At 42.7% G+C, this 20,358-nt stretch overlaps 3 protein-coding genes across 3 annotated transcripts in view; 2 read left to right on the top strand and 1 right to left on the bottom strand.

The window, feature by feature from the left end:
• The first annotated feature begins 1,104 nt into the window (after positions 1-1,104).
• Positions 1,105-8,758, top strand: bri3 (brain protein I3). Its single transcript, XM_066642925.1, has 3 exons — positions 1,105-1,609; positions 2,722-2,836; positions 6,237-8,758. Exons 1-3 carry the CDS (start codon positions 1,471-1,473, stop codon positions 6,367-6,369), a joined length of 387 nt encoding a protein of 128 aa, XP_066499022.1. The 5' UTR covers positions 1,105-1,470; the 3' UTR covers positions 6,370-8,758.
• A 701-nt stretch (positions 8,759-9,459) lies between these two features.
• Positions 9,460-20,358, bottom strand: part of baiap2l1b (BAR/IMD domain containing adaptor protein 2 like 1b) — a 52,783-nt gene continuing 41,884 nt past the window's right edge. The window contains exons 11-14 of the mRNA XM_066642784.1: positions 19,753-19,812; positions 16,693-16,861; positions 11,374-11,417; positions 9,460-10,713 (exon numbers count right to left, since the gene is read on the bottom strand). Coding sequence (XP_066498881.1) covers positions 10,641-10,713; positions 11,374-11,417; positions 16,693-16,861; positions 19,753-19,812 — 346 coding nt within the window. The 3' untranslated portion in view covers positions 9,460-10,640. The remainder of the gene's footprint in view (positions 10,714-11,373; positions 11,418-16,692; positions 16,862-19,752; positions 19,813-20,358) is intronic.
• On the top strand, positions 16,780-18,850 carry LOC136665194 (spermatogenesis-associated protein 31H1-like). The gene is made up of 2 exons (XM_066642785.1): positions 16,780-16,813; positions 17,184-18,850. Exon 2 carries the CDS (start codon positions 17,229-17,231, stop codon positions 18,687-18,689), a length of 1,461 nt encoding a protein of 486 aa, XP_066498882.1. The 5' UTR covers positions 16,780-16,813; positions 17,184-17,228; the 3' UTR covers positions 18,690-18,850.

The following is a 20,358-nucleotide window of genomic DNA, read 5'->3' on the forward strand; positions in this document are numbered from 1 at the left end:
AAAATTTTATTAAAAATTGACGGAAACACCCGAGCTCGCTACGGAAATTCTCGAACGCAACCGTGACGTCACTGGTGGACAACAGCTGAACAACGCCGCGGTAAAACACCGTTATGACTGACTGTTATGACAGTATCTAGATAAATAACCAACATTATTCATGACAATAGCCTAGCATTAAGCTTAACTCAAATGTAGAGGTACCGTTATTCTTGTAAATGTGATCGAAGTCCAACTCGAATTCATCCGACACTATAAACCTCCGTAATGCAGCTACGTAGCCGAGTATAATCTGAGCCCCCGAGTTTAGCGAGTCAAGCTAACGTTAACTAACACCAACTAAAACAGGCGAAGTGAGTGTCCTTACCCTGTTTACCTCCATGTTACAGAGGCTCTTGAACACCTTTCGTTGGTGTCCTTACATGCCCATATTGTTGGAGAAGCGCCAGTGAAATGAGCTACAGATAACGGAGTGAGCGGACGGTCCTTTCCAAAGTGCCCGTTTAAAGTTGACAAATTTAGTCCATTTTCTGGATATTTTGGGATCTTTGGGCCATTTGTGCACAGATGTCCCACTGTACATTGAATGATTGCAGCCAAAAACAACACACCTTTTCGTCATTTTGCATTAAATTAAGTGCAGCTTCTAGAGTTGTTGTCCACCATCTACGTCACAGGCAAGACGCCTATTAGAGTTTCCGAACACCGTTGGGGGGGGGGGGGGGACCAACGGTCTTTTAAACCTTATTCCTTGAATTAGTAAGAAATAACATGTTTTCTGACTCTCAATAAACACAAGTTAGGAACTCAAACTCCACTGTATTTGTTTGACACTTTCATATAGCCTTAAAAAATCAAATTGTACACAAAAATCTTTACAAAATTAATCAATGTAGGCGTTTGATCATTTTCATAATAAAAATAAACGCATAACCAGTGTTTCTGAAAGCAAACACAAAATAATTTGTAATGTTTCCGCGATATTTCCCATGTCTTCCACCTGAAAGACTATTGTTCTTGTCGCGTGCTCCTCTAACGAGGCTCGGCCCCTTTAAGAAACACTGCTTCGTGCGGGAGCGCGCGTTCTCAGTCACATGACCGCAGTCTTGTGACTCAGAGAGCACAGTGGCGATTCTGTGAGTTTGTTGTAGGAGTTTAAGTAACGGACCGTTGTCTGTTTTCTTACTAACTGTGGGGAGGAGTGGACTCGGGGTCTTCATGGCGGTTCTTTAAAGAGCACATAGTCGTGTGTTAACGGTGTTCCCGCCCTGGGCTCCGCGTGAACCGACCTGAAGGCGCCTGCCGCTGTTGTTACACTCGGAGAGAAAGTTGGCGCATGGAGGGCGGAGAAGTTACGCTTCCCTTCGTCGTGTTTTCTTCACGGAAAGCGAGGAAAGAGTCTGCGGCTGTCTGTTAAAGCGCGTTACTATTATCAGCGGTAATATTCCCGTCATCACGAGCTGAGAGAATATGGATAACAAGCCTCTTCTCCAGGACAGACCTCCAGCCTACAACAGCGTTCCTGGAGCCTACGAGTACGGAGCCATCCCCTCCGCCGCCGCCGCCGCCGCTCCTCCTCCGCCTTATCCCTACCCTACTCCCGCTCCAGGTAAATAAAAGTGCCCAGTCTGTGTTAAACATATACTGTGATCGCACACACGGTAGAAACAGACCCACAGTCTTTATTATATGCAGTCTGTGGTAGAAACACACCCTCTGTGTGAAACACAGTCACAGTCCGGTAAACACACAGTGGAATAAACTCACACAATCAATACTAAGACAAAGAAAAATGGTAAAACACACACAAGAATGTGAGCTCCTGTTAAAATGACCTGTTCTGTTGATGTTGATTATTAATATTTGGTCTGTTAAAAGCCTCAAGCTTAATTTTTTTAGAAAGAATTCAACTGAATGAACTATAAATGTGGGAGACTTTGTTAAAGAATTCAAATTTTGCAGAAAAGAAAAAGCAAAACCTACGTAAAAACCAAGTGTAGATACAGAATCGCAATGTCTCTGTAAATCAGTTACTCAACCCAGCCGTAAAGAGTATGTTTCCTGGGAATTTTTGACTACGAATCTGATCAAACCAGTCAAACAATTTGGCTAAAGACATATTTCACCACTTAAAGTCCTTCAAAAGCCTACTGTTTTAAACAACTGAAGGGTGATTGTGAATAAAACAAATATAAATATCACTTAAATCAATAGCTATCAGGTGCTCAGCAGTGGCGTTGTTGTGTTTTGTAATTTTTGACCAGTTAAGTTTGAGAGAACACATTTCTGTTCATATGATTCATCATCGGTTTTTCTAAATCAGTCAAAGGAATGTGTGCTTTCACTTTCCATTGTGTGCTCTGAGGCTGTTTGGACTTAACCATATTTCCTGCGCTTTACAGCCACAGCAGCTTTAAACACAAACAACACAATTAATGGATTAATAGCAGCTTATAACCAAATGTAACTGGATGGACAGCTTTGTTAAAGTGTTCGTTGAGTACATATGACAGAGTAGATAACCAGTTCCCATCTATCTCTGCTTACAAATGGTAATATATTATTAGGACAATGATCAGAGAGATGTCTTGTGTGAATATGTAAAAGAAGGAGTGGCTAATTTGACTGAAATGGCATAGTTCCTATAAGTTTGTGAAGTATGTTACAGATGATTATACTATTGTTTTACTTATTTCCCCCCCTCTTTTTCCTTTCATTTAGGCTTTCCAGCTGCTGCACCTCCAGCTGCCCCCATTGGCCAGCAGCCGAACTACACCAGCACGTACACCATCATCCAGCCCTCTGTGGTGGTGGTGGGAGGATGCCCAGCCTGCAGGTGAGGAAGTGAATCAATTAAATTTGGCCGACTAAGGTTGTTCCCAACGATAGAAGAGAGAAGATTGAAGCTCTGTGTCTATACGTATACTGTTTACAGTGGGGTTACATTCCAGTGAATCTAATGTATAATGATTGCATCATGAATTGAGGAGTTCTGTATCGCGTGGCAGATAGAGGGTGCCGAGAATGCGTATAAATTCTATTGGAGAAAAAAAAGAAATACAATGGAGCCTCTACCTACGAACTTGATCCGTTCCGTGACCCGGTTCGTAAGTGGAAAAGTTAGTTTCTCGAGTCAGTTTTCCACATTTAAAATAAGGGAAAGCAATTAATGCGTTCCAGCCCCCACCCCGAAAGTCACCCTTTTTGCACTGATATATGTTTACAACACTCTCAAATTAGTAAAAAAATACATGTAGCGTTACTAAAAATAAACGAGAAATACAGTGGTAACAGTAATAAAAAAGAAATAAAGTTTTAAGTGGTTACACATCACTACCTTGAAGACGTGACGACTGGCTGGAGGAGTAACACAGGCACTGGCTGTATGACGGGAGGTGGGGGGGGGTGGAATAACGGAGAGTAGGAGGTGAATGTGGGGAGACGAAGCATAGATACGGCTTAACTTAGCACGAATTTCGATGTCTGCTATTTACACTAATGCTAAGTTGCTAAAGCTACAATTTGCTAATCTTAAAAGCTCACTCAAGTCTGGGCGCTGGGAGACTCGCCTATTGGGGTCAGTGGCCATTTCCAGCCGCCGGCTCGGAGGAGGCTCGGGTTCATTTCTAGAGTCATGGTTCGTTGTTGGAGGGCAAAAAATATTCAAATGCCCGGTTCGTATCTTGGAAAGTTTGTTAGTAGAGGCTCCACTGTATGTGTATGATCAAATTCCCATCGCAAAGTTGAAACAGTGTAAACCTAACCACCGTAGTCTGAGCTTCTGTACTAATGGGAGATTCCAGATGTGCCCTTCTGCAAAAGTCAGAAAGTCAGTTATTTGATTATAAACGTAGAGCAGACAGACAGGGAAGTGCAAACAAAGCAGATTATGTATCCAACGCTACAATGAGTCTTTGGTGAAAACAGACCTGTAGGACCTTTAGCTCCATTTCCAGACATTAATGGTGCAAGCTACATGCAAAAATATGTCAATTATTGTGGACTGTAATATGCCGTTTTATTTTCATCACACAATTCCCATAACAGTGCAAATGTAAGACAAGAGAGGAGCACATTTCAGGTGTGAGTTCACAGACTGCTGCCGTAGATTGTGATCATTGTGGTGTCTATAGCCTCCTCTTCCTGTCAGGCACATGACAGTCAGCCCACGGTGTCTAGAGCTTTCACTTATCAGCTTCAGAACAGTTTGAAGATCGGAGGTGATGTCTGGATTATAGGCAATTACAGAAAATATAGTTCAGTTGAAAGTATTTAAAAGTATGCACTCTCGAGAAAACCGTCTCATCATGTCATGAGCTGTTCAGAGTTCGTAAACTTTAAAACAAGAAGTCATCATGACAAGTTCCTTAATCGTGTTTCACACCGAACACTACTTCTGATATTTTATCAGAAGCTTATTTGTTCTCCTTATAAGGGAGAGCTCTGCATGGTGGTCATGTGCTGGTTACACATTGTATTAAAGATTACCGCAGAAGCTGTCTGACACAGACCAATCGTTATAAAATCTAAAGACACGATGGAAGGTGGAGGTGCATCAGCTCTTTTCTTTAGCCGAACCCTGTGAAAGCTTCTGAAACACTTAATAAAAGTTTGTGTTAAAATCTCCTCAACTGTCCAGGTCTCAGTGCATTAACTGTGATCTCAGAAGTGTGTTTCTTACGTGTTGTGTTAGTTCCTCTGTGTTCATGTGATTGAGTGTAAATCTGGTCATACTTAAAATCACATTGGGGGTGTTTGGGGTAAATCAGCCTGGTCATGATGGCTCTGATGTCACGCTCAGCTCGAGGCCAAAGTAAATAGGATTTGCTTACGTGAGCATTAAATGTTGGACTGCGATCAGAGTCCATGTAGTGGGTATTTAGTTAGTTATTTTAGTTGTTTCTGGACGTACTCATAGTCAGAACCTTTGTTATTGACATTTACACTTACTCCCTCACTCTCCAGGTCTCCATACACACAGTGGTGAATTTAATAATAGTTTGTAGCCTGTGATGTCTACAAAGACATTTGTGGAACACATCAGTGGCACTGAGTATATGTTTGGGCCTTCAATCAGTGACCTGACCATTCAGTATAAGAGCTATTTTTAACTTTCACCTACTTAGATGAACTACAGTAATCCCTCGCTACTTCGCGGTTCATCTTTCGTGGGTTTTTTCAAGGGCGCTTAAGGCCGCTATATCGCGGATATTGAGGGGAAAACCGTGAAAGATGAAAAGCCAAAATATTTCATTAAATCCATGTATGTGTCATTTATAAGTATTTCTTACGTACAGTACACGTATTGCTCATGTCCTCATCCGTGAACTTTACTTACACTAAATCACAGCTTAGGAATGACTCTATTAAAGAAACTGGTGGGATATCACATGTAGTTCCAGCTGAAAAACATTAGAGAACGACTGTTTAATGCAAAGGGTGTGTTGTTAACAGCAACAGGGAGGGGTTTAAAAGTCCAAATACTTTTCGGTGTAAGTCAGAACATATGTACATACTGTACGTAAATAACATACTGTACGCACTTATCCTATCCTCCTCGGTCCCGAGCCGCGTAACCGTGTATTCTTCTGCCGCGCACACCAAACACGAAGTTCACGTTACGACGTTTACGACGCAAAACCACTTACGTCAAAACAAGGCTTTATACAGTAAATCGGAGACGTGTCGTAACCACGAAACATCGTAACTCGGGACTGACGTAACCTCCTGTATAAATAGGTCTAGTAAATCTTTTTCAAATAATATTTTTTTCTAAACAGCTTACATTTACTTTCTTTAAAACCGTATTTTCTTTAGTTTTTCTAAATATTATCATACATCTTTTACATTAAATAAACAAAGCTTCACCTGTTTAGACATATTGCCCTGTGTGTTTATTTTATGCGGATGATACTGTCCTAAAAATAAAACACCCAGAGCTAGTGCAGTAAAATTATCTAATGTGCTACAGAGGAAAGCTTTGAAACGAAGTGGGATGCTCTGGAAGAACTGCACGCGAGTTTAAACACGTCATGCTCAATGCCAAGCGTACCCAGACTGGTCTGTGGGGTTAGTTAGGGTTAGCATTCCCTGTTAATGCAGCAAATGGAGGCAAATTAACCACTGTTTTCAGAGGACATTTTGGGTGAGCAAGTGTCCACTTATTTTTGGCCATGTATTAAGAGAAACACTCTTATTCCAGATCTTAATGTCGGTGCTGTGCACTCTCGTTTCAGGGTGGGGGTGCTGGAGGACGACTTCACCTGTCTGGGGATCATGTGTGCCATTCTTTTCTTCCCTCTGGGAATCCTTTTCTGCTTGGCCCTGCGGCAGAGGAGGTGTCCCAACTGCGGAGCCACTTTCGGTTAGAGGGACCACGCTGTAGCCACAACCCTGGGCCCAGTGACCATCGCTTTGTTTTTTTTTTTTTTTGTTGTTTTTTAAATTCATGTTTTACGTATCAATGTTGGTTTTGAAACAAGAAGTAATTATTGCACATTTTACGTACTTTGATCGTCTAAATTCTGAGAATGAATGGCAGCATGGTTCCCTTTTTCCCTTCTTCTTGAAGCTGAACAAACAGCTTTTCTTTTTTTGACACACCTCTAAAGACTAGTGATTTGCTTTTTAAATTTTGTACATCTTTACCGTGCAAAGTCAGACCTCTGTCGTCCAATCACCGGTGCCTTTAAGACGGCCACGACTTACAGCTGTAGGCTGCAGAAGCATGGAGACCTTATAGGGACTTGACAAACGTTGTGACTCTGTGAGAAGACTTCACTGATACGTCGTTTTAATCACACCATCTTTCTGATTTCTTCCCTGATGGGGATTTCTCTCGTGTTTTGGTAAGAGATTAAGCTGCTTGGTGCTTTTGTTTGTGTACGGCTGGAAATCATTGCTGTTTGATCTAATCAGCCTGAGCATGTTCTCCACCCACTTGGAAATCATCTGATTCTGTTTGTAGACGACCAAATCACTTCCTCCCCATTCTCCTCAGCTGGTTCCTCGGGCCTGTTTTAGCATGTTTTAAGCCCAGTCCTAAATTTAGCACTAAGCCCCGCAGTCCACAGAATCTACACTTTGATCTCACCAACATACAAACCTACAGGGCCAAAATCATCAAGGGTTTCAAAGATGTGAATTTGGGACAGAATTGTGTGATCTGGAGGCTCTAAAAATACCTGGTTGTATTTGTGTTTAAATGAGCTAATGCTACACTGGCTCAATTCATAATGTAACAAAATACAAAATCATTTATGACACGTATTAAAGGAACACTAGGTAATATTTTCACATTACATTTCACAATTATAGCTTACAAATCATGTTTCACTAAGCTGTAATAGGAGAACAGGGCCTCTGTTGTTGCTACTTCAGTCTCAGCACAGCAGAAACTGCACTATGTAACTTTTGGTGCAGGGTAGGAAACACCTTCCCGCCCCCTTCCAGTTGATTTCAGCACTGTGCTGTAAAAATGAATCACACTAGGTGGAGCCCCAGCAGCAAAAAAAAACAAACAAACAAACAAACAAAAAAACCCTCCAAATTTTACTTATTGTTACTTTAAAGCACAGCTTTATAGCCTTGTCTCTGCCATGTTGGTTAAACAACCCAGCAACAGCCTCTTTCTCAAGGATTTTTTTAGTAATAGGCCTCTGAGCTCACATCCTTGTAAGCGCGTGTAGAGAGGACGGTTATGAGCACATCTTTAATCTGTGAAATGTGGACACCCTACAGCTTCAGCCACTTAGGACTGGGCTTTACTTTCATTACTTTCATACGGAGATTATCGTTTCTAGGTCAGTACACACTGTGTACTGTGTGTTTTTAAGTTAGAATTATTTACATCTTGCCAAAAATAATGTCTTTTGGGAAATGACCTGCTGTCTATTTTTTGGATGCTCTGATTAGCACTGCAGCAAGATCAGTGTTAGATGGGACAATTCTGACCTTAACTTCAACTTGAAGTAATCGACCTATCCATGCTCCACCCACAAATGTGTTCAGAGCTGCTCTTGCTTTGGAAAGACAACCAGTTCAGTGTAGTGTTTATTTCAGGATGCTTATGAAAGGTCACGTCAGGAAGCTAGTGAGTAGTATTTGTAGTTTGAGATAAGCGTGAGCATATTTACAGATTTGTTTCCAACTCGCCTACTTCTAGGAAGCTTGTATAGCGTTGTAGAAAGATTGCTACAACAAGTACATTAAAGCTTGGGTGGAAAATGGACGGGGGTTGGTGGGGCAGAACTGTCCATGGCATATCTATTTTGTTGAACTCTGCGACAATACTATCGTTCCTCTCCAAATGGAAGACAATCAGTCCGGAATGAATGTGTCTGCCAGTGTTTTTATTTTTCCCAGTCATTTGAGAATACGTCATTGTCTTTGCCACCGATGTTTTATGTTGTAATTAAACATAGCCAAGGTTATTCGATCTGCTTCAGAACACTACGCACGCTCTTATGATTGGTTCAGAATTTTATATGAAAACAATGTAAATAAAATTCTATGAATGCTGCCTTTGCATTGCTTTTGTTTGTGTTGTTGCATTTGCTGAGATTTGTTTGGTTTTCTCTATTTGCACAATGTTTGTAGACCCCCAGTCGTCCGGTATCTGCTGAAACGGACCGAATAAGAATTTCAGGTTCCACTTTAGAACAAGACCACCCTTTAATAAAGTTTATAAATGTTTATTAATAGCTATGTTGTTAATACAATAACAGCTAAAGCTATAGCACTTTTATAGTTTTTTGCCAAATAATGAACCCCTATCCATCTACGCTGTTAAACCTCAGATCTTAGCAGATACACACCTTGCTTTGTCTTCGCCGTCTGTTGACATTAACCCTATCAGCTTTAGCGCATATCCGTTTATAAGTTTAACCATTTAATTAAATAAGTGCCACCAGAGTGACCTTTTATATCAGTGATGATGTGGTGTACCTCAACGTGGAATTATGGCTTGGCCTTTTCTTTCTCTATATCTGTGATACAAATAATTTAAGGTGTTCACCACCTAATAAATAACCACGTGCTAAACAGGCTTTTAAACCCTTTATAACACTTAGTTTTATTAGTCGTCTTATTCTAAAGTGGTACAGACTTTTGTACCGTTTTTCTAATATTTGGCTTTGAGACCTGAATATTTCTGTGAGGAACTGAGGTCAGTGTCTGCTCTGGATGATCCTTTATGAATTGTAAAAGCCACTCCAGTCACCCCAAGAATGCTGGAACTCCACACCCCAATGCCAGGGTGCTTTCTATCCGAAGCTTGGGCTCGTGAAACAGCTCCTGTGTCCCATTTTGCAGTTTTTTTTGTGGAGATCACGGAGACGTCCGTCCACGATGACTGCACCTTTAAGCATCGACATTCACCCGTTATACGAGTGTCTACGACGCTTGGGACATGCAGTGTAGGCTAAAAATAAAACCACTCTTTGTAAGCAGAGATTTATAAATAGCGTATGTCCAGAAATAAAAGTTTTTTTTTATTCTCATACAGCAGTGATCCACAGGGCAGGGGAAAGGCTGAAGCGAAGAGAAAGAAAAGCATTGATAAAACAGCAAATGAACAGCTTCCCTGAAGCATCAAGTGCAATTACTGCCTATTGTACATAATTATAAGGTCTGTTTCATCCAAGTGGCTCTCAAAGACGTACTGTATGCTTCTGAAGCGCACACACACACAGAGAGAGGAATCATTTCCAGTGATGGTGAGATACGAAACATTAAATTAAGGCCAATGTGTCCTCTGAAAAACAATGGATATTAAATACTATTTAGGAATGCTTTTGTAGTGTATAGCGCATTTCTACACGAGCAAAGCATTCGGAATCAGAAGTGTACCATTAGCCATGACGCTTGACATTTTAAAAATCCTGATATTGCTGCTGTCAGATTCAAATCTTGTACGTCCAAATTTTCATGCCCTTTATGTGGTGAAAGCTCGTGGAACAAAAATCACATCACATTAACGTCTTCTCCTGTAAAGGTATCGTTTCGGAGATACAAGTATTTTTTCCCCTTTTGACAGCAACAATACAGCAACAATTAAAACACCGTAACCAGGTCTCGTCTGAATATTCAGTGCCACTTAACATTCATCCACTGTCCTATGGCAACAGGAAACTGACTGGTTATTTGAACAAGCTGGAATTCAGTCTATTGCAACATCTTATTCACCCAACGGAAAAGCAAACACCAAGATTTGGGCGAAGAATTCAGAGCCAGGCCAAATATTAAAGGAGATTTAGTTCTTAGTCGGAGTAGGTACATTTTCCACCTCTGCTCTCGCTCCTTTTTAACGTCAGGGCCTGGGATTCCTCCCTTTCAGTCGCACATTGAAACATGTCTCTATGTCTGTGAGTGAGTGACAAGATCGCCCATTAAAAACAAGAAAAAGCGAAGTATGTTGGCTTTCAGGAGTTACGGTAATCTTCCGTCTTGTGGAGTGAGCGAGCGCTGGTAAAATCACAATGCCATTTCTGCTGGAGATCTTTTGTCCAAATCCACTGAAGCCTGGTTCAGAGCTGTGGGGTGATGCAGCCCTCTGCATGTGTTTGGTGATACCGGTGGTGGAGTTGCCTGGGGGGCAGGGGAGGGGTCTGCTGAAGGCTGTGGGCTGGTGGTCATGGCGATCAGATTATAGGTGCCGATCTGTCGTTGGTAACGGTGGGTCGTAGCTTCACTGTAGCGAAGGGATTCCCACCCCTAATGAAAAAGCACAGTCTATGAAGACTAGAACACCTTTGACTTATAAGTTTTTTTCCAAAATATTCTCAATAAGGGCTGGACGATTTGGCCAAAATTTATATCACGATATATTTCCAAATTTCAGTCCGATATCAATATTGACATCATAAAAGCCACAGAAAAGCTGCCCAGAAAATGCAATGACATCACAGTCAAACATAAGTCTCCTGGCTTTATCGATATTAATATTTTTAACTGTAAAATTGAGGGCAGTGAACTGGGCAGTGCCCTGTAATTAATATCAGTGACAGATGCTGTAAATAATGTATATTGATAACAGTCGTTATAAAATGAAACATTTTATATCGCGATATATAAAGATATTGATGTCTTGTCCAGCCAATCACTATTTAAAACCTCTCTGACTGCCACACAATATTTTGAGCATGATTCTCAGTGTTTAGAACAGAGAACCTCCAAACCCCATCGGCGACGACTGAAACCAAAGGGCAGTTGGTGAATTCTTCTGGTCAATGTTTATGTGAAAACTAACTCACTGCAGTAAAACATTCTGTAAATCATTTCTTCAGAGATGGTACAATTTTACACAAAAAAAACACACTTTAAAACATTTTCTTCAATAACGTTTTTGGTGGTAGTCCTTTAACCTGTACTCACCCTAAGAAAGGAGGCGGCTTTTGGATTCCGTTCTGCTGAGAAACCTAAAAGAAACGACAAATCACCTCGATGTTATTTCACAGACAAGTAAATGATTATGAAAGCATGACGTGTGCGCGGCCTGAAACCTATTTCACAGGCTCTAGACGCGTGGAAAAGCACAAAACTGATCTCTCATTGTGATATAAAAGTGAGGGCAAGTCTGACAGGTCTCGCACCGTCACGTGGAACGTGGCCTGAGGCATCACTTCATCGAAGGTCTGGAATCCGGCCCTGCAGGAAAGGGCTGTCAACTCTGACCTGACTACAATGCTTTTCATCCGTTACAACAGGAATGGAAGGAAGTTGTCCTTCCCAAAGCAGCATCACGCTATAATGGAACTAATGTGTTGAATCTGCAGTTTTGAGAATTAGAATGAAAAAAAAAAGCAGCAGAACTGAGGCACTGTGGTGAGTAATGAGTGCAGCACTGAACCGGCGCTATGTCTCCACTAAGTGGCGTCAGTGGTCTGCTGCTTTGATAATAAGCTGTGTGTGAGATTTGACTATTGGAGGGAGCCAGGCCAAAACATCTGGAAAGAGCACCTGTAACAGCTGCACCATTTAATCTGCAATCAAATCAGAGAGGCCGTGTCCAGTTTTTGGGGTAATGAAAGCTCTTACACTGGAAATGGAAGAAACGGAGTGTGCTGTGATTAGCTGGAAAATCGCAGTAAAAAAACAAACCATTGTATGAACCATTTTTAAACTTATTTTGATTTAATTCGATTCACAGGATTTGTGGTTTATCTTTTTTCTTTTTGAGCTAATATTTGGATTCCTATGAAAGCCTCTTTGTGATTTGTTTGCTCAGACTCTACTCATCTATGACGTTATTTACCTTCTTTCTGTTTCTCGCTTTCTCTTTCACCCCACTTTCCTCGTTGTATCTGCTTTCACCTGAAGCTAAAACCAGGTGGGGAACAATTCTCACACCTGCTCGGCTCATGACACATTCCTGCCTCCTCCACCCCCCAACACACACACACACACATACACACACACACCAGATCTGATAAAACGGGTTATGTAGAGAAAGCTGGCCTTTTTGTCACAAACAACGCCGGAATCATCTTCCTGCTTTGCTCTTGCTGATGAAGGAGGCGCTTTTCGTGTGGCATCGCTGCATTTGTCTCGGTTTTCCAGGGCCACTGACAACACCGAGCCAAGCCCTGCTTGAGTAATTACATGGCACAGGGCCCTCTCTCACCACACTAGTGAGCCAAGCCTCAGCAGGGAGGACAACTGCTGGACGACAGGCTCTACACCTACGTAGCTGACTCGCTTTTTGACTTTTTACTGAAGTGATGCCATAATTTCATCAACAGAATTAAATATTTTCATTATTTTCTGATTATGTTTGGTTCACTGAACTGAAGTGATTGAGTTGAATCGATGTGGGACACTGATCACAGCACTGTTCAGTTAAAGGGGACACATCAGGACAAAATCACAGTTTCAGTGCATTAGTATAATTAATTTGTGTATGTGGAGCACACACCCATCAGCGATCAGCCTAAGTCTGAAAACGGGATAAAACGAGGTGCAGTACCTGTGTTTATGTGACAGCTCATAAATGAGAATGGAGAAGAAAGAGAACTCCTTGGCTCTATCTCTTTTATTTCTCATTTAAAGAAACACTAGGTAAGATTTTGTTTTTTGCTTCTAGGTCTCCCCTTATTCATTGATTCATTGTCTGTAACCCTTTCAGGGTCATATTAAGTTCAGGGTCGCGGTGTGTCCAGAGTCTACCTGGAATCATTGGGTGCAAGGCAGAAATAAACCCTGGAGGGTGCGCCAGTTCTTCACAGGGCAACACGCGGACACATTCACATTCACATTCACAGACACTTTTGAGTCACCAATCCACCTACCAACGTGTGTTTTTGGACTGTGGGAGGAAACTGGAGCACCCGGAGGAAACCCACACAGACACAGGGAGAACACACCACACTCCTCACAGACAGTCACCCGGAGGAAACCCACGCAGACACAGGGAGAACACACCACACAGACAGTCACCCGGAGGAAACCCATGCAGACACAGGGAGAACACACCACACTCCTCACAGACAGTCACCCGGAGGAAACCCACGCAGACACAGGGAGAACACACCACACTCCTCACAGACAGTCACCCGGAGGAAACCCACGCAGACACAGGGAGAACAGACAGCGGGAATCGAACCCACAACCTCCAGGTCCCTGGAGCTGTGTGACTGCGACACCTACCTGCTGCACCACTGTGCCGCCAGGCCTCCCCTTACTGTAATTCATATTTACAACACTGTACAGAAAGCAGTGGTGAGGCGGTGGTTTCCTACCCTCCTCCAAACATAGTGCAGCTTCTGCAGTACTGAGCCCGGATTAGCAACAATACAGGCTCTATTCTCTGGCACCGGAGCATCACAATGGTTTTAAAAATGTAATGTAAAAATAATAACATTATGTAGTGTTCCTTTAAAGGTAAGGGGAACTGATGAAAAGTCTGTTCTGAACAGGGCTGTTTAAACATGGGGAGGGAGTGGTGCTATGGTTTTGTATGTTTTTATCCTTGTGGTATTTAGGCCACAGCATGTCTTAATGAAATGTCTGTAACTTTAGACCTATTTCCGTCTAAAAATAAATGCGTGCTTAAAGGAAACTGAGGTAAATTGTGGAAAAGAGGTATAATTTGTCCCCTTCAAGCACTCATTTGTTTTTAGAGAGGACTATGCCTTAAGATATTTTCCTGAAACATACCCGAGTATTCCACCACTTTAGCTTTCAAACAGTGCTTGCAGTAGAGAGCTGAATGAATGAGAAGCGAGCTGATGGCCGATTGACCCAGTCCAGTGTGGTTTCAGGTGGAGGTTAGTGTGGAATTCCATCGGCTAGGCTAGGCTATGAGCCGGATGTCTAACTCACGTGGTCATGGCGGCTGCTGAAGGCTTTTGGGGCTCACCAAAGGATTGTGTGGGCAATGAATATTTCACTGTGCTCAGAGAGGAGTGTCCCCTTTCAGAGCCTCACCATTCAAGCATTCGACAGGTAAAAATCTGCACCGTCTTAACCTTACCTCACTCTAATGCCATCTTCTGGCTTATGGCGTTAGATATGGACGCATGCTGGTGAATGAGACGGCACACTCCTCTTTAAATTAAAGACGAGAACACAGCTAAGATCATGTATCACGTCACGCTAGCTCCAACTTCAGCAGAGAATAATGCAGTGGACCCGGACTGGGACGTTCTCTAGCAGGTGTTCTGTTGCAAAGCCTTAGTGCTCTATCATGCTAAAGTCTTGTTTTTCAGTGCAGAAAAGGCTCATGTCAGTGTAAACAAAATGATTTCCATGTAGCCTCGATACCACCACTGATAAGCATACGTCTGCCTAGCTTTTGTTAATGATTTACATGCATGCAAAACAATTCTTGGCTGACCTTTAAGCATTTCACCTCATCAAATATAAGTGCTAGTGGTTATATCAGCTTATATGTGCATAGTGCTGTAAGAAAGGCCAGTAGCTCAGCTCTAGGAATGTAAAAGAGAGCTAGCCAGGTAAGGTAACTCTAAAACGGTTTGCCTTTTTCAGCCAGTGCAGTGAATGCCACTCCTCTGTCCTAACGCTGAGGATTTAGCATTGTTCAAAAGGCAATCCTCTTTCAGGTGTACCTCATCCTATGATCCTCTCAGCCACGTGGCCTGTAATAATATCTGTGTCACACTGCTAGGTTTGGCACCTCTTTGCCAACAGCCACACACAGCTGTCGAGCAGGACAGAGTTGTTTGAATTAGGTCATGCTGGTAGATATGTGATTTCTCTTATTAGAAATGTTTACATTTACTTGGGGAAGTAGAACCTCTGAGTAAGAGCAAAGCTATGAGGCACAGATGAGACGATCCTCATTTTTCAGAACACAACACGCTAACAGCACAAAATGTGAAAATTAATTAGCATATGATACAATTTTGGTCGCTTTAATTAGTTTTAAATTATTAGTTTAATTATTTGTGTATTTTCTGTTTGTTCATGAAATGTCCCTTCTTTCTTACGCCACTGTAATGCGAGACACATTTAAAGGCTAAGCACCACTTAATGGACCTCCGTGAATATTTCACATTACTTTAGTTACTGACAGATATAAGTATGAATTAAAATGAAAATAGCAGCTTAATTTGCTTTAAAACTGACAATTTTATTAAATTGACGGAAAAACCCGAGCTCGCTACGGAAATTCTTGAACGCGACCGTGACGTCACTGGTGGACAACAGCCGAACAACGCCGCGGTAAAACACCGTTATGACTGACTGTTATGACAGTATCTAGCTAAATAACCGACATTATTCATGACAATAGCCTAGCAATAAGCTAAACTCAAATGTAGAGGTACCGTTATTCTTGTAAATGTGATCGAAGTCGAACTCGAATTCATCCGACACTATAAACCTCCGTAATGCAGCTACGTAGCCGAGTATAATCTGAGACACAGAGTTTAGCGAGTCAAGCTAACGCTAACTAACACCAACTAAAACAGGCGAAGTGAGTGTCCTTACCCTGTTTACCTCCATGTTACAGAGGCTCTTGAACACCTTTCGTTGGTGTCCTTACATGCCCATATTGTTGGAAAAGCGCCAGTGAAATGAGCTACAGATAACGGAGTGAGCGGATGGTCCTTTCCAAAGTGTCCGTTTAAAGTGGACAAATTTAGTCCATTTTCTGGATATTTTGGGATCTTTGGGCCATTTGTTCACAGATGTCCCACTGTACATTGAATGATTGCAGCCAGAAACAACACACCTTTTCGTCATTTTGCATTAAATTTAGTGCAGCTTCTAGAGTTGTTGTCCACCATCTACGTCACAGACAAGACGCCTATTAGAGTTTCCCAACACCGTTGGAGGGGGATGACGACACACCAACGGTCTTTTAAACCTTATTCCTTGAATTAGTAAGAAATAACATGTTTTCTGACGATCAATAAACACAAGTTAGGAACTCAAACTCCACTGTATTTATTTGTTTGACACTTTCATAGAGCTGCTGCTTAGCCTTTAAGTGGAATCTGACATTAATGTGTATTGTATTCTATTATAATAAATATTTTGGAAATATAGTATATAATATACGCTTTCAAGTGATAATGAATTAAAGTAAAGTTCAAATAAAAATAAATGATGCTGACATCTGAGACTTTTATGAATTAAATAATGTCGGATATTTACAGCCATGTTAAATACAAAACCAGTCACCCTAAATATAAAACATCACACAAACAAACAAAAAAGTGGTTAACTGACCTTGTTTTCAGAAGGAGGAATGTAAGTCTGTGTCAGGGACTTGGTGGAGTTCCTTCTGACGGGTGAGTCGCTGTAGTCAGGTGGAGGTAGCACCATCGCATCATCATCGCCATCCTGCTGTGTGAGGTTTGCCACACTTTTACTACGTGTTGGAGGGTTCCCAACAACACTAAAAAAAACAGGACACGCATCAGACCATGCAGCATACTACCATCCTCCCTCCAATCAAACAATACAGACATTTATGTCATCACTCAACACATGAATGGCACATCAGAGCAGGATTTAGCATTTAATTAATTTCATACTCTGCCACAAAGGCATCTGTTGAATAAGTAATAAAAGTCAATTTGGCAGCCCACTAACAATCTGTAATGCCTACTCAAACGTAATAATTATTTAAATTGCATACAAATGTGTGTTCAGATTCTCTACATATATATAGATGCACATTCATTCATTCATTGTCTGTAACCTCTTATCCAGTTCAGGGTCGCAGTGGGTCTGGAGCCTACACAGAATCACTGGGCACCAACATGAATTTTTGGACAGTGGGAGGAAACTGGAGCACCCGGAACACACCACACTCCCCACAGACAGTCACCAAGAGGAAACCCCACGCAGACACAGGGAGAACACACCACACTCCTCACAGACAGTCACCAAGAGGAAACCCCACGCAGACACAGGGAGAACACACCACACTCCTCACAGACAGTCACCCGGAGGAAACCCACGCAGACACAGAGAGAACACACCACACTCCTCACAGACAGTCACCCGGAGGAAACCCACGCAGAAACAGAGAGAACACACCACACTCCTCACAGACAGTCACCAAGAGGAAACCCCACGCAGACACAGGGAGAACACACCACACTCCTCACAGACAGTCACCCGGAGGAAACCCACGCAGACACAGAGAGAACACACCACACTCCTCACAGACAGTCACCCGGAGGAAACCCACGCAGAAACAGAGAGAACACACCACACTCCTCACAGACAGTCACCAAGAGGAAACCCCACGCAGACACAGGGAGAACACACCACACTCCTCACAGACAGCCACCAAGAGGAAACCCCACGCAGACACAGGGAGAACACACCACACTCCTCACAGACAGTCACCCGGAGGAAACCCACGCAGACACAGAGAGAACACACCACACTCCTCACAGACAGTCACCCGGAGGAAACCCACGCAGAAACAGAGAGAACACACCACACTCCTCACAGACAGTCACCCGGAGGAAACCCACGCAGACACAGGGAGAACACACCACACTCCTCACAGACAGTCACCCGGAGGAAACCCCACGCAGACACAGGGAGAACACACCACACTCCTCACAGACAGTCACCAAGAGGAAACCCCACGCAGACACAGGGAGAACACACCACACTCCTCACAGACAGTCACCCGGAGGAAACCCCACGCAGACACAGGGAGAACACACCACACTCCTCACAGACAGTCACCAAGAGGAAACCCCACGCAGACACAGGGAGAACACACCACACTCCTCACAGACAGTCACCCGGAGGAAACCCACGCAGACACAGAGAGAACACACCACACTCCTCACAGACAGTCACCCGGAGGAAACCCACGCAGAAACAGAGAGAACACACCACACTCCTCACAGACAGTCACCAAGAGGAAACCCCACGCAGACACAGGGAGAACACACCACACTCCTCACAGACAGTCACCCGGAGGAAACCCACGCAGACACAGGGAGAACACACCACACTCCTCACAGACAGTCACCCGGAGGAAACTCACACAGACACAGAGAGAACACACCAAACTCCTCACAGACAGTCACCCGGAGGAAACCCACGCAGACACAGGGAGAACACACCACACTCCTCACAGACAGTCACCCGGAGGAAACTCACACAGACACAGAGAGAACACACCAAACTCCTCACAGACAGTCACCCGGAGCGGGACTCGAACCCACAACCTCCAGGTCCCTGGAGCTGTGTGACTGCTGCGTCACTGTGCCGCTCTGTAAAGCTGAACGTCTGGTTTAACATTCTGTTCTTCCAATTGCCCAGTTATGTGAAGCAGATTTGAAAGGAGAAACCATATAATTTCCCAACAAGTAACTTGATTACACAAAATAAAAAATAAGGACTTTCATGTGCAAAGAATCAGTCATTGTTTGATATTGGTGTCTATAATATGTCGAAAATCAGTGTAATTTCTCCTTGCATTGAATAGGATTTTTGCTTATATTCAATAAAACTTGTCCAAACTTGTGCATAACTACAGCAACTACAAATATCCTGTGTGTGGGTGCAAAGACATTGACTTAACAAGGATTTAACACATTGAATTTGCTGTGCCAGAATATTGCATGTGCTAATCTTGACAGGGCTTTGGCCCTCCAGGAGTTAAATTAAACACAGCTGCTTTGAATACTCAAATTGAGAAAATTATACAAAGTCCTGTACATTTAGAAACATGGGACAGTACACAGCATTAGTGATCTACACAATGTCTCAACAAATTCACGTGCACTAAATAGATATTTCTTAGATAGTCTAGTCCATGGTTTTGTTTAGCAGAAGGTCACAAAAGGGCTAGATTACATCATGTATTGGTTACCCAAGTAACTGCATTTTACTTTGATGGTAGTAGCTAATTTCCTTGTATCTATGTATCTATAGCGGAATGACCCTTACAAAAATGCAATATAATAGAACAGAACAGATTAGAATCAATATTTCTTACGTGGGCGGTATGTAAGTTGAATAGATTAGGACTATGAGGTAGTTTACAGTGTAATGAATTTCCTTCCTTATTCTTATACATCTTTTAGCCATATATATTTACCTGTTATTGTCTGGGAGTGCTGACCTGTGGCGTAGCACTGTTTCACAATGAAGGGCTAAAGGTCACCAAATGTAATGGGCCTAAAATAGAGCTTGACCCCAGCTTGGGTTTCTTTGTCTTCAAAGGAGGGCCGATCTGTATCAGTAGCAATCAGAAGGATAACAGAGAAGTGTGCAGCTTTGTGTGTGTGTGTATGTGGGGAGTCTGATTACCTGTTATTTACTGCAGGTTCCGTATATGGACGGCAGTAAGACGATGGAAACCAGCCTCTCCTGTGAAAATCAAACAGAAATGCACAAAGTGTTCAGTTACTGACAAAGAACTACAGTAAATAAATAAATAAATAAACAAACATCTGTAAAGCAACAGACATAAATGCCTTCCTTATCTTTGGCTACACTAGAACTTCTGGACTCCGTAAGAAAACTTCTTAATGAATAAGGAAACCCGGAGGAAACCCAGGCAGACACAGGGAGAACACACCAAACTCCTCACAGACAGTCACCCGGAGGAAACCCACGCGGACACAGAGAGAACACACCACACTCCTCACAGACAGTCACCCGGAGGAAACCCAAACAGACACAGAGAGAACACACCACACTCCTCATAGACAGTCACCCGGAGGAAACCCAAACAGACACAGAGAGAACACACCACACTCCTCATAGACAGTCACCCGGAGGAAACCCACGCGGACACAGGGAGAACACACCACACTCCTCACAGACAGTCACCCGGATGAAACCCACGCGGACACAGAGAGAACACACCACACTCCTAACAGACAGTCACCCGGAGGAAACCCACACAGACAC

This window comes from Hoplias malabaricus, chromosome 13 (assembly GCF_029633855.1).
Source record: "Hoplias malabaricus isolate fHopMal1 chromosome 13, fHopMal1.hap1, whole genome shotgun sequence".
Classification (NCBI taxonomy): Eukaryota; Metazoa; Chordata; class Actinopteri; order Characiformes; family Erythrinidae; genus Hoplias; species Hoplias malabaricus.

Coding starts and splice junctions, on each gene's coding strand:
- bri3 (XM_066642925.1), top strand. CDS start 1,471: ATGGATAACAAGCCTCTTCTCCAGGACAGACCTCCAGCCTACAACAGC. Junction 1,610..2,721: donor CTACCCTACTCCCGCTCCAG/GTAAATAAAAGT, acceptor CCTTTCATTTAG/GCTTTCCAGCTGCTGCACCT. Junction 2,837..6,236: donor GGAGGATGCCCAGCCTGCAG/GTGAGGAAGTGA, acceptor CTCTCGTTTCAG/GGTGGGGGTGCTGGAGGACG.
- LOC136665194 (XM_066642785.1), top strand. CDS start 17,229: ATGAATTTTTGGACAGTGGGAGGAAACTGGAGCACCCGGAACACACCA.